This window comes from Sminthopsis crassicaudata, chromosome 4 (assembly GCF_048593235.1).
Source record: "Sminthopsis crassicaudata isolate SCR6 chromosome 4, ASM4859323v1, whole genome shotgun sequence".
Classification (NCBI taxonomy): Eukaryota; Metazoa; Chordata; class Mammalia; order Dasyuromorphia; family Dasyuridae; genus Sminthopsis; species Sminthopsis crassicaudata.
The window spans coordinates 347030434-347045470 of NC_133620.1; the positions used below are offsets into that span (position 1 = coordinate 347030434).

The 15037-nt window shown below is 35.5% G+C and overlaps 1 protein-coding gene across 1 annotated transcript in view; it reads right to left on the minus strand.

The window, feature by feature from the left end:
* The window catches only part of LOC141539029 (beta-1,4 N-acetylgalactosaminyltransferase 2-like), a 76038-nt gene that overhangs the window by 34737 nt on the left and 26264 nt on the right, over nucleotides 1-15037 (minus strand). The window contains exons 5-8 of the mRNA XM_074261240.1: nucleotides 13405-13442; nucleotides 9037-9217; nucleotides 7821-7907; nucleotides 706-893 (exon numbers count right to left, since the gene is read on the minus strand). Of these exons, the coding sequence (XP_074117341.1) occupies nucleotides 706-893; nucleotides 7821-7907; nucleotides 9037-9217; nucleotides 13405-13442 (494 nt within the window). The remainder of the gene's footprint in view (nucleotides 1-705; nucleotides 894-7820; nucleotides 7908-9036; nucleotides 9218-13404; nucleotides 13443-15037) is intronic.

Genomic DNA, 15037 nt, shown 5'->3' on the forward strand with positions numbered 1-15037 from the left:
TTCCTTTTAAAAACCCTATGGCTCTCAGAAGTCAATCTGATTTCTTTCTGAATGTTGACTTTATTTTGTGCTTTCCTCCTAAAAAACAGAATCTAGGACAGACAAATTCTGATTACTTGTTCTAAGCTTGTCCTAGAGGACTAATGATGAAATCTATCTTTTCTCTCCCATTAGAGAGATGACGAATTAAAAATGTAGAATGTGGTTTATATTCTCAGAAATGATCACTATTAGTTTATACAATCTTAGGCTGGGGAGGGAGAGCAAACATTAACTTCTTATATAAACTTAATGAAGAAATAAAGGATCTAAGTGCTAAAGTGCTACTTTTCATCTCTTACTGGACTGAAGTCCTTGGGGAATGGAGTTCTGAGTCACTAAGAAATGAAGAATATCAACAAAGTACTTAGATGACTGAAATAGGCAAGAAAAGGCAGAGGATTTCTTTGGGCTTCATTTACCATTCCTGAAACTTGGGACACAGCAAACATTGGAAGCTAATTCTAACAAAGTTGATCATGACACAATATTGCTGTTAGTATGTATGGTATTCTCCTGGTTCTGCTTATTTCACTAAGCATCAGTTTCCTTTTAAGAAGCAGCATTAACCATCCTTCACCCCGGGGGTCCACACACCCCTCACCACAGAAGCTCCTGGATCCTCCCCTTATCCACGGTGGGCTGGGGGGAGCTTCAAAAACCTACCTTCGCAAAGGGCATGATGTAATGTTCCACATAAGGGTCATCAATACTCTCTGGACTCTCACTGTCATCCGCCACAATCACAGTCAAATCTGGGTAATGTTTTCGGATGCTCCAGAGCAATTTCCGAAGCTTGTGGGGTCGAAGAAAAGTCTTGGTCGTGATGGTCACAAGGGCATTGAGCTTCCTCTCTGGGGAAGGAAATAAGAAAAAAAAATCACTTTTCTTTTCTTGTGATTGTGAGCACTTGTGAGAAATGCTGAAAAGTTAGATTTCCACAGAATGTTGCAAGCTTCAAGGGAAGATAAGATACCACCTGTAAGTATCCCTGACCAATGGGTTTTCAGAATGTGAGAAATTAAGGAAGGTTACATTTCCACAGAACAATTAAGTTTCAATCTCTCAGAAGCCTTGAGCAAACAAAGAATTGGGGAGCTAGGAAGGCAAAAGTGTTCTCAGCCAAACAGAAAGTCTTTTTTTTTTTTGAGTTTTGAGAAAACCACAAATTTAAGATAATAGCTGATTCTGCCCAAATTAGTTGCAGTCAATGACCTGACTTGACCAAATTATCATTGCACCTGCTTTTAATAGGTTAACTGAATATTAAACAACACAATCTGTAAGAAGAGTTTTCTGCCATTTTTGAACATGAGATATATGATTAGGGAAGGAGAGGTATGCTCATACATATTTAGGGGGAAACATATAGTGAGCATATCAGAAAGATTATAACCAAAAGGAAATAGATCACTGTTCTCTGAAGGGAGGGGCTGGGTCAAGCTAACAAGTATAATGCTTCTCTCCCTTCTGTGCTCAGGGCCCACTTCTGGCCAGAAACATTAAGATGATTCCTTAAGATTCTTCTTTACTAAATTTCCCTCCAGATCTGATTTTCAGTGTCAAAAGTGTATTTCTAAGTCTCTTTTCTTTTTTTGGCATTATTTTTGTATTTTCAGTACTTTTATTTCTTTAATTAAAGCTTTTTATTTTCAGCATTCATCCTTGCAAAACCTTATGTTTCAAATTTTCCCTCTCTTCCTCCCACCTCCTCCCCTAGGTAATACAATATATAACACTCTCTTTTCCAGGAAGGCTTCCACAATTCACTTCATCTGTCTCTGTTGACATTTGTATTCCATATTTACTCAGTGTTGAAGAATTCAGCATGCACACTATTCCTTTTCTGAACTGTGTACTGAGACTACATGACTATTCTCCCTATCACATTAGGAACTCTCTGAAAATGGGGATCTTTTGGAGAGCTAGGCAATATAGTGGACAGAATGCTAGGTTCTAGTTTGTCAACAGAACAAGTTCAAATCCAGCTGCAGACACTTAAAGATTCTGTGGCCTAGACAAGTCACTTAATCTCAAACTGCCTCAGTTTCCTCAACTGTAAAATGAGAATAAATAATAGCACTCATCTCCTTTGGTTGTTGTGAGGATCAAATGAGATATGTAAAGTGCTCAGCATAGTGCAGGTGCTTAATAAATGTAGCTTGAGAACAGGTACTATTTCATTTTGTCTTTTTATCCATAGGACCTGGCATATAATAGCTGAGGTAAACTGAGATTAAGTGATTTGCCAGGGTTACACAGCTTGTAAATATCTGAGATTAGATTTGAACTTGGCAATGAATCAAGAAAGCCATACCAGCATAGGAAGTGCAGCTTGAGCTAAACTTTCAAGAGCAGTAGGAATTCTAAGAAGTCTGGTAAGGAGGAATGAATCTGTATGGATGGCAGGCTGAGCACAGGAAATGGAATACTGTATTGCAACAATCTAAAAAAAAAGCCAGTTTGGATGATGGAATGCATGAAAAGGATTAATATTTATTTAATAGAGCAGGAAAAGTAAGCTGGCTCTAGGTTGTGAAGCGCTTTAAAATGCCAAACAAGAGAAGTTTATCCTTGATTCAAAAGGAGATAGAGAACCATTTTGGTTTCCTTTTGCTGGTTAGTTATTTGAAATATTTTTATTTTATTTTATTGTTGTAGTTTGATGAGAATGTACCTCCATGAATTATACTTCAAATTCTTCCTTGGAATTATATGCATTTCCCCCCTATTTTGCAGAGTAATTATTCTGGTGAGTCCTGGAATGTCTTCTAGAGTAACTTTTTTGGTCACTTCTATCTTTCCTTTTTTTTCTTTTTTTTTTTTTTTTTTTTTTTTGAGGCTGAGGTTAAATGACTTGCCTAGGGTCACACAGCTAGGAAGTGTTAAGTGTCTGAGACCAAATTTGAACTCGGGTCCTCCTGAATCAGGGCTGGTGCTCTATGCACTGCGCCACCTACCTGCCCCCATTTCTATCTTTCTAATCAGGTTCACAGTCATTATCTGTAATTCTTTACTCTCTTATATTTTGGGGCACCTAGGAGTATTAAACCTTGTTCAATTGATTTCAGAAAAACCTGGAAAGACTTACATGAACTGATGCAAAGTGAAGTGATCAGAACCAAAGAACAGTAATATTGTATGATGATCAACTGTGAATGACTTAGCTATTCTCAGGAATACAATGATCCAAGATAATTCTAAAGAACTCATAAAAAATGGAATCTAAGTGTCATGAATCCCTAAGATTCTAGAATAAAATACAAACTCCTCTATTCAGCATTCAGTACCACTCACAATCTGGCTTCAATATCTTTATTTAACCCAAGAGTTCTACATCATTCTTGTGAACTCCTTTGACAGACTAGTGAAATTCATGAACCCCTACTCAGAATTATGTCTGTTGTCTACATCCATAATTGAAGGAATGCTACATTTTAGTTAAGAGGTTAATAAGAATAAAAATGTAAAATTTTCCCCATTCAAGCCCATGAACATATTCATACTCTTTGACCCAGCAATACCACCCCTTAGATCTCTATCCCAAGGAATTCAAAGAAAACTGTACAAAATTTATGTATGAAAATGTTTACTATGTCTCTTTTCACGGTGGCAAAGAATTGGATATTGAAGAGATGCCCATAAATTGCGGAATGGCTGAGCAATTTGTGGCACATAATTATGATGGAATACTATTGTGCCATAAAAAATGCAAATTGAACAGAACCAGAAGATCACTGTACACTGTAATAACAATATTGTACAAGGCTCAACTGTGAATGATTTAGCTATTTCAGCAATACAGAGATTCAAGACAATTCCAAAGGACTTATGATGAAAAATGCCATCTACCTCCAAAGAAAAAACTGATGGAGTCTGAACACTAATCAAAGCTAACTTTGTTTGAAACTTTATTTTTCTGGTGGAGGGGAAGTTGTTGGCTTTGTTTGGGTTTTTTGATTTGGTAAAGTTTGGTAGTTTTAGTCTGTGTTTTCTTTTGAATCATGGCTAATATGGAAATATATTTTCCATGGTTGCACATGTATAATTTATATTAAATTGATTGCCTTCTCAGTGAAGGGAAGTTGGGAGAAGATGAGAGAATTTGTATTCAAATTTTTTAATGTTCAAAATTATTTTACATGTAATTGAAAAAAATAAAATATTAAAAATATTTAAGAAAAAAGTAATCCCTGTTCTACTACTTATTTCACATTTTTTGGTCTCCTCTGTTCTGTAGACTGGCCACCCTGATCTACATTCCATTTCTCCACCTCCATATAATAGTTCAAACAGTTCTTTGTGTCTGAAATGCTGCCCTTCACTCCAATTCTTGAAATCTCCCTCAGCTCAAGTGCTATATAAGGCTGTTCTCAGTTGTCAGTGCCCTCCTCAAAGAATTGCTATATGTGTATGGTTTTTTTTTTGCTTTTTATTTATTTTTTTATTTTATAATTATAATTTTTTGACAGTATATATGCATGAGTAATTTTTTATAACATTATCTCTTGATTCATTTTTCCAAATTATCCCCTCCCTCCCTCTACTCCCTCCCCTAGATAACAGGCAATCCCATGCATTTTACATGTGTTACAGTATAACCTAGATACAATATATGTGTGTAAATCCCATTTTCTTGTTGCACGTTAAGTATTAGATTCCGAAGGTATAAGTAACCTGGGTAGATAGACAGTAGTGCTAACAATTAACATTCACTTCCCAGTGTTCCTTCTCTGAGTGTAGTTGTTTCTGTCCATCATTGATCAACTGGAAGTGAGTTGGATCTTCTTTATGTTGAAGATATCCACTTCCATCAAAATACCTCTTCATACAACATTGAAGTGTACAGCGATCTTCTGGTTCTATTCATTTCACTCAGCATCAGTTGATTTAAGTCTCTCCAAGCCTCTCTGTATTCCTCCTGCTGGTCATTTCTTACAGATCAATAATATTCCATAGCCTTCATATACCATAATTTATCCAACCATTCTCCAACTGATGGACATCCATTCATCTTCCAGTTTCTAGCCACTACGAAAAGAGCTGCCACAAACATTTTGGCATATACAGGTCCCTTTCCCCTCCTCAGTATTTCTTTGGGATATAAGCCCAATAGCAGCAATGCTGAATCAAAGGGTATGCACAGTTTGATAACTTTTTGGGCATAGTTCCAAATTGCTCTCCAGAATGATTGGATTCTTTCACAACTCCACCAACAATGTATTAGTTTTCCCACATCCCCTCCAACATTCATCATTATTTGTTCCTGTCATCTTAGCCAATCTGACAGGTGTGTAGTGGTATCTCAGAGTTGTCTTAATTTGCATTTCTCTGATCAGTAGTGATTTGGAACTCTCTTTCATATGAGTGGATATAATTTCAATTTCATCATCTGAGAATTGTCTGTTCATATCCTTTGACCATTTATCAATTGGAGAATGGTTTGATTTCTTATAAATTAGGGTCAGTTCTCTATATATTTTGGAAATGAGACCTTTATCAGAACCTTTAACTGTAAAAATATTTTCCCAATTTGTTACTTCCCTTCTAATCTTGTTTGCATTAGTATTGTTTGTACAGAATATGTGTATGTTTATATGCAATAAATAATAATGTATAATAAATATTATATAACATGTAATAAATAGTACATAATAAATGTAAATATGCAAAAAAAAATTGTAATTCCTTATTTGTGAAGTCATATTTTCCATCTCCAATTGAATGTCAATTCCTTGAGAAAGGCCAGATTTGTTTCACTTCTCTTTTTAATTCCTGTGTCCAGCACAGTGCATAGTATATAGAAGCTGACTCAATACTTGTTAAATTAAAAATATAAAAAGTTAGTAAAACCTATTAGCAAAAATGCTTGAAATCTCAATGTAATATATATTTTATCATGTTTAATATATATTGGATTAATATATAATTGGATATTATTGCTATCTAGGGGAGGGGTGGAGAGAAGGGGGGGAAAGTTGGAACACAGGGTTTTGCAAGAATTAATGTTGAAAAATTATCCATGCATGTATTTTGAAAATTAAATAGCTTTAATAAGAAAGAAAGAAAGAAAGAAAGAAAGAAAGAAAGAAAGAAAGAAAGAAAAGAAAGAAAGAAAGAAAGAAAGAAAGAAAGAAAGAAAGAAAGAAAGAAAGAAAGAAAGAAAGAAAGAGAAAGAAAGAAAGAAAGAAAGAAAGAAAGGAAGGAAGGAAGAAAGAAAGAAAGAAAGAAAGAAAGAAAGAAAGAAAGAAAGAAAGAAAGAAAGAAAGAAAGAAAGAAAGAAAGAAAGAAAGAAAGAAAGAAAGAAAGAAAGAAAGAAAGAAAGAAAGAAAGAAAGGAAGGAAGGAAGGAAGGAAGGAAGGAAGGAAGGAAGGAAGGAAGGAAGGAAGAAAGAAAGAAAGAAAGAAAGAAAGAAAGAAAGAAAGAAAGAAAGAAAGAAAGAAAGAAAGAAAGAAAGAAAGAAAGAAAGAAAGAAAAAGAAAGAAAGAAATCTCAATGTAAAAAAGAAAAGAAAACAAAACACGTTGACTTTTCTGGTTAGGTTTGGCAAAGGAAAGAAAAACAGTTGAAAAATAAATAATAATGTAATTGAGATATATCATGCTATATTTAAGAATGGCTTAAAGGTCATTTCCAAATAACAAAGAAAAAAGAATTATAATTAAAGGGTGAGATAATGATTTCAGGGCAAAATTCCCAAGGAAATATGTTACTTTATCCTCTTGTTCAAATGCTTAGAGTTGGTGTTTGGGGGTTTTGTTTGTTTGTTTGTTTTTAATTTCAAGATCAAGCAAGAAACCGTATTTTTTTATTTGATTGGTTTTGTTTGTTTTTGATTTTTTGAAATTTATTTATTTAATATTTTCTTCAGTTACATTTTATTTATTTATGTTTGTTTGTTTGTTTTGGGCTAAGGCAATTGGAGTTAAATGACTTATGCAGGGTCACACAGCCAGCAAGTATTTGAGGCCAAATTTGAACTCAGATCCTCCTGACTTCAGCTCCCCCAGTTACATTTATTTTTGTTTTTAAAATGTTTGAGTTTCAGATTCTTTCCTTTGTCCCCATCTCCAGTTCCATTTTTTCTTTAACTTAGTTTATTTATTTTTAATACACATTGCTTTATGAGTCATGTTGGGAGAGAAAAATCAGAGCAAAAGGGAAAAACCATGGGAGAGAAAAAAATCAGAAAAAAGAAGTGAACATACTATCTGTTGTTTTACATTCAATCTCCATAGTTCTTTTTCTGGATGCAGATGGCATTTTCTGTCCAAAGTCTATCAGGACTGCTTTGGATCATTGAGCCACTGAGAAGAACCAAGTCTTTCACAGTTCATCATTGCACATTCTTGACATTATTATGTACAGTGTATTCCTGGTTCTGCTTGTAAACCTTTCCAGGCCTTTCTAAAATCAGCTTGTTCATCATTTTTTAATGCAACAGTAATATTTCCTTACCTTCATGTACCACAACTTGTTCACCATTCCCCAATTGATGGGCATCGACTTTTTTTCCAATTCTTTGCTACCACAAAAGAGCTACAAACATTTTTGCACTTTTCCCTCCTTTATGATTTTCTTGGGATACAGACCGTAATGGCACTGCTGGCTCATAGAGTATGCACAGTTTTATTGCCCAGATTATTCTCTAGAATGGTTGTATCATTGCACAACTCTACCAACAATGTATCAGTGCCCTAGTTTTCCCACTATCCCTCCAACATTTATCATTATGCAAGAAACCATTTCAATAAATTCCAGCAAACCTACAAAGGACTTACCTGGACCAGGGTCAAATAACTTAGGCATGATGGGCTGACGGATGATCACAGGAAACTTAGCTACTAAATAGCCCAACTCAAGACTCACTGGAAAGAGAAGGAATAAGGTTTCAGGGTCTGGACATCTCCACATTTGGATTCAATTTCAAAAGCTCTATCCTGGAGAAGGTTGGGGGAATATGATGAAAATCATAGGTATCCATTGTGATGTTCCTTCTGACATCCTAAATTACAGTGAAGAAGTTCCTTAATTTCTCTTGGGTAGTTACAAATGGAAAATTATTTGACCCAAAGGGGTAATTTATTATTGTCTTTATGTTTGTGAAAGTCCCCATAAGCTGCCTGCAAACTTCCCTATCATACTAGAAGTTTCTTGAGAGTAGGGACTCTATATCTCCTATTAGGATTATTTATTATTTGTCTTTGCATATACCAGAGCCTGGCATAATACATTGTCACAAGTAGACAAGTATGTTTTAAATGTCTCCTCTTCCATCTAGGTCCTTTCCTCCTGGGGTACCTCCCTTACCTCATTTCTAGAACTCATCTTAATGGCCTGATTTCAGAGCCTCTTCTAGAGCAGGATTTCTTAAACTTTTTCCACTCACAACCTGTTTTCACCTGAGAAATTTTTACTTGATCCTGAGTAAATCAAAGATTTACTGATAATAAGTCACACTGAGTTACAGGTTGTGAAACACAGTTAAGAAACTAGGTTCTAAAGGTAGGGAGAAAAGAATGCACTTCATGAGCCTTTGTTTAGGGCTCTGTACCCTCCTATGCAGAGTATGAGCAGGTCTTTGAGTGATTCCTGGAGAATTAGTTCATTGATAGAGAATGTCTCTAGATGAACTGACTGAACTGTGGTGGGAAGGATTGTTATGGGAGGATTCCCTCCTTTGGTAAAATGTCCTGAGGTGGGGAGACTCAGAGAGTGAAGCAAGTAATAAAGAAACACTTTCCTCTACTCATCCCAACTTAAACTCGGGCAGCTTTCTGGAAGAGGCACTTTGTGAGAGTACTAATGGATATTTTTCTAACAATGTTTATTATCATTATTTTTGGCTGAGGCAATTGGGGGTAAGTGATACAGCCAAGAAGTGTTAAGTGTCTGAGACCAGATTGAACTCAGGTCCTCCTGTCTTCAGGGCTGGGGCTCTATCCACTGCACCACCTAGCTGCTTTTGTTTCCTGAGGTTTAAAGATGGTATCTCACCAATATCCATAGTGTTGGAGTAGTACGTGGTACTGGTATAGGTCACATGCTGAAGGATGAAATTTAACAGATTTCTGGAAGAGGTCTCAATGATCATCTGCTTCTCACCTCTACCCAATATCTCCTGACCTGGGGTATCAGCAAGACTGTTAAGGTTCCCCAGAGAAGCCGTTATGGTAACCTAGAGTTGGGGTAGTGGAGAAGAAATGTTATATTTCTGCGCTGGATAATTCCTACCCCCACCCACCCACTCAACATACCCACATTGGATTAAATTAAATAATCCCAGTAGGCAATTGCAGTGAGAGCAAGTGTTCTTAACCTCAGCCTATCAGTCTTTATTCTAGAGATTTACCTGAGATAGTTCTCTGGCTCTCAGTCTACTTTACTTCTATCAATCTTCTTCCCTGTAATTAAGGATTTCTTAGTCTTTCCCTAACTGCATTGGGATGATGAGTCCTGTGTTTCATTGACATTGTACAGAGTGTTGAAATAAATGATTATTAATAGCCAATGATTTGGAGAGATCCAGATTTTCTCCCCCTTTTTTCCCCTAACGTCCTCATTTCAAGGCTCAGTCTTTAGACACTGAGGACATTAGGTTTTTTATTTTTTTGTAAACTTTTTTTTATTAAAGCTTTTTATTTTCAAAAAATATGCATGGATAATTTTTCAACATTGACCCTTGCAAAATTCTATGTTCCAACTTTCCCCCCCCTTTTTCTCACCCTCTCCCCTAGATGGCAAGTAATCCAGTATATGTTAAACATGCTAAAATAAATGTTAAATTCTATATATGTATACATATTTATATAATGATCATACTGCACAAGAAAAACCAGATCAAAAAGGAAAAATGAGGAAGAAAACAAAATGCAAGCAAACAACAACAAAAAGAGTGAAATTGCTATGTTATGAGCCACACAGTTCTCACAGTGATCTCTCTGGATGTAGATGACTCTCTTCATCACAAGACCATTGGAACTGACCTCTTAAGGATATTGTTGTTGAGATTGGATTAATTTTCTCCTAAACCTTGTTCAGACCCCACTGAGATGGAGAAGCCCATTGTGTTCTACACAGGTATGGGTGAAAAATTCTTTGATTTGATTGCCCAAAACTGGGCAATTTAAAAGTAAATGGCATATTCAAAGTTACATTCTCCCAATCTTTCATTGGAACAGGTCCACCTCTCATTGTTATATTTATTCTCTTTCATTTGTTAACCAATCAGAGTGGATTGCCACCCTCAAGAATAGCCACTCAGAGCATATAAACTGTGAGCTCACTCCCATGATTCCTCTTTGGCAGCCAAAGAGTCATTGACCCATTTTATTGCTCATATGCTACCATTGTTAATAAAATGATTAATTATCCAAAACCATCTCTCAAACTTTTTAAATGTCATGTTTTTGTTTGAACACCTTCTATTTATAGAATGCATCTTACCATAGCAAACATATTGTTACAACTAATACTGCACAAGGATTCGTTTTCAATGTGTTCTTCCCAAGCCCAGTTAATTCTTCAAGGTACCCAGTTAATTTCTTAACATACTCAACTCCAGCTACTTCATTCATAACCATAAACTTATTTTGTCTTGTCTATAGGAGATAAAATTGCTTGTGCATCTTACCTGTTTCAGTTGGTTCAATTTTATCTCTAGATTCAAGTTTAAATATTTCATTCTTTACTCTGTCTTGAAAAATATTAAGGATTTTACATTTATCCCATCCAAATGACAATTTGATGTCTTTCAATAATTGGCAGTGAATTTAAATTGTGTCCCTGAAAGATTCCATATTTTGTACAATTGTTCTTGACATGGCATCAGTGGCATATTTCAAATAGAAATGGTTTTCAATATGGATATCAAATATTCAGAAATTCTCACATTGCCTCAATACATTTTATATTTATGGTATATGACAAAGGCATAACTGAATAAAAGGTTCTGTAATTATGAATAAAGGGAATGTTGATGTTATGGTGCTTTCTAGAGGCTTATTCAATACTTATCAAATTAATAATTAATTGCTCTTTAAATCCTTCAGACTTTTTGGTATATACTTTTTGCTCCTTGGCCAATATATTGTTTCCTTCAAATTATCTACAGACTGTTTGTGGTTGTTGTTGTTATTGATTTAAAATAATAAGCTCTGAATGTTTTGTAGAAAATGTAAAAAATGTACTTTGGAAGGGTCACTGCTGTTTTCATCTTTTGAGTAAAAAAAAGGATGGTATCAAGGCTTGCATCAGAGAGGAAAATGGTAAAAAGAACTTTATTAGTAATTTGTGCAACATTGGGAAGCACTTGAGCCAATACATATAGACCTGAACCTATCATTTTCCAAGTTTGTAGGGAAGCTAGAATTTCATGACTATTCCCTTGACATGACTGGGTTTTTTGTTCATTATATTAATGTTACATAAGATATTTTGTATTTGATCCAACTTGAATATTTTTCTGTTATTCTTGTTATAACCACAATCAGATATTTCCCAGAACTTCCTTCTTTAATGTTTTTCTCTCTCCTTTTTTTTTCCTCTCTCCTAATTTCTTTACCTCTCAAGTTCCCATATTATCTTTAAAATTCACACACACGAACACATATACTTGTCCCCTCTCCCCCCACCATGTACACACACACTAATTATCCAGAAATTGCTATGGTCCAGTCTAGCTCCTCTGAAGGGCTCAGAATAAGTCCTTAAATGCCAAGGTCTGGGCTAGCCCCTCTGAAAGGCTCAGAATAAGTCCTTGCCCCACGTTGTGGATGCCAATATGTAACGTGCTGTTGTCTCCAGAGACTGCCAATCACTCTCTGGTCTAGAGGAGAGACTTCTTCCTCCAGAAAGCCGCCTCAAGTCTGGCCTAGAGCAGAGACTCTCTCTCTCTGGAGTGCCGTCCTCTTTTATCCTCTCAGAGAATGGGTGTGGGATAACGCAAGGGCTTCTGGGAAAAATTACTTCAACCAATTAACTTGCTCCTCCCCAGGAATTCACAAGTAAAACTCCCAGTAAAGGCCGGAACTAGAGAATTGTTAAGTACTGACTTAGCACTTAGTAAGAACCTAATATCTCATTATCTCATTAGCACTTAGTAAGAACCTAACAAGAAATGATCTCTCAAAATTTTTAAATGTCATGTTTGTGTTTTAACACCTTCTAGATATAATGCATATAGCGCTCAAGTTTTCTATATCAGTGTTTGGCTAGATATTGATGTAATTCTCAAGAAACTTCCTCCATGGTGACATTCAATGCCTTTTCTAAGAAGTACTCTTACATAGCTTTATCTTCTTTCTATTTTCCTGACTGTGGCAATGGCCACCAAATATACCATTAAGTGTAGGTCCTAAAATATTTTAATATTGTAAAATATTGTGGGAGAATTCATTCATGATTGTTTTAATAAATACCAGCTTTAAAAAATTATCATTTTAGTATAATTGATGTATTAATTGGGTTCATTACTCAAACAAATGCTTTTAAAATTCTATTCTCAATATACCCATCCCCATTTCAAAATCATTCAAGACATCACCATTATTTTTGCCAACCATTTCATTATTAGGTACACTGCGTTTAAGTTCTTCAATTATTCCTTCTTCAGATTTAAATAACTCCTTAATGTCTGACCTTATTTCATCTCATATGGATTTAAGAATGAAGTTAATTCTCATTTTAATTTCCCTTTGCTGATTTGTAATATGCTGTTATGTAACATGGAGTTGAGAATATTGTTGACAAAAACTAGTACCAAATCCTTGTCTACAACTGGTAAGTTATATTTTTTATTTATTATATATTTTGGGTACATAATTAAAACATTCATATCTCCAGCCTATTTCTCATATGCTCAAAATTATCCCACTTTAGTGGTCAGTGCCATCTGACAAAGTATTCCTAGGTAGGAATGTGATAAATTTATTTATTTATTTATTTATTTATTTATTTTTTGCTGAGGCCATTGGAGTTAAGTGACTTGCCCAGGGTCACACAGCTAGGAAGTGTTAAGTGTCTGAGACCAGATTTGAATTCAAGCCCTTCTGACTTCAGGGCTAGTGCTCTATCCATTGCCCCACCTAGCTGCCCCCAGAAATTAGAATTTCTGAAGAATCCTGATCCAAAGAAGCATTCCACTGGCCTGGCTATCATGCTGACCAAAGCAGAAGTATATCCAAGGCCCAATTGGTCAGTATTTTGAGGTGCCTTCCAGATCTCTACAGCTACCATTATGGTCTCAAGGCAGTGTTCCTTTGGCTGCAGTTTCCTTATCTTACCATCCTCCTGCCTCTATATAATGGACAATCTGATACAATTTGAATGGGTTATTACGATCACTATCACAATAGTGACTACTACCTTGTAGATTGATGCCACTGGTCCATCAAACTGGAGGCCTTGAGAAAAAATAGGAGAGGACAAAGAAAGAAATCAGTGGTTTCTTTGCTCTTCTTTTCTCAATTAACAAACATTTTTTGTTCTTCCTTGCCTCCTTCCCCTCTCATCCAATTAAAAACAAAACAAAACCCAACCAAACCATTGTAATAGACTAGCTAAACAAATTCCCACATTGGCCATATCCAAAAATAATTGACTTTTGAATTTTGAGTCCATCACTTTTGTGTCAAGACAATAATGCATTCATTTATTTTCCTGGCAAACATGGTATGAGGCAGATAGTAATTAGAACTGAAAAAAAAATTAAGTACTTTTCCAGTTACATCAAAGGAAGAAAAGAAACTCATAACTCATTCCACTCCTCTCCCTTGTAATATGTCTTCCTGCAAGAAGTAAAGGGGAGGGTCAGCTAGAGGGGCAGTGGAGAGACCACTGCCCCTGGAGTCAAAAGGAGCTGAGTTCAAATACAGCCTCAGACACTTAACACTTCCTAGCTGTGGGACCATGGACAAGGCACTTAACCCCAATTGCCTCAAAAAATAAATAAAGAGAAATTCTTAAAAACTTCCCCTTCCCTCCAGCAGGTTTTACATGGAGGGCCTGAAGTGGCCAATAGGAAATGGGTATACTCTGTTGATTTTCTCATCAATAAAATCAGGATGACAAAAACATTCACCTCTCCTGATTGTTGTGAGGATCAAGTGAAATAATAGTTATAAAGTGCTTTGCATAGTTTCTTGCACATAATAAGTATCATATAAATATTAGCTATTATTAAATAACAGATGGATCATCATCTGGGTTAATCAAAGAGTTTCCCTAAAAAGTTTTATATATATAATGTACTTACTGATTGCTCTAAGAAATAATGAAAGATATAGGGAAACTTGAAAAAAAACTTGTATGAACTGATGCAGAGTAAAGTAAGCAGAACAGTAATACTATTGTAAAAAAAAAATGAACAATTTTGAAAAACTTAAGAACTCTGATCATACAAAGACTAATCCTGATTCCAAAGGACCAATGCTGAAGAATGTTACCCATCTCGAGAGAGAGAGATGATGGACTAATATGCAAAATGAGATACACATCTTTTGTTATTATTGTGGTAGTTGTTGTTTAATCAATTAATTGGGTACAGCTCTTCATGACTCCATTTGGAGGTTTTTTTGTCAAAGATACTGTAGTTTTGCCATTTCCTTCTCCAGCCCATTTTACAGATGACGAAACCAAGGCACACATGGTTAAGTGACCTACCCAAGACCACACAGTTAGTGTCTAAAGCTGGATTTCCTCCTGACTCCAAGGCTGGAACTCTATCCACTGTGCCACCTAGATGCCCCATATTTGGACATGGTCAGTGTGGGAACTTATTTTGTTTGACTATGCATATTGTTAAAGGTGAATTGTTTTTCTTCTTTCTTTTTTCCAGTGGGTGTGGAGGAAAATAAATACATAAATAGAAAGATAGATAAATGAGTGAATGAATAGATAGATAGGTAGATAAGTGAATCAATGAATGGATGAATGGATGGATAAATGAATGAAGGAAGGAAGGAAGAAAAAATAAATAACTATTCACACTGAAAAAAAT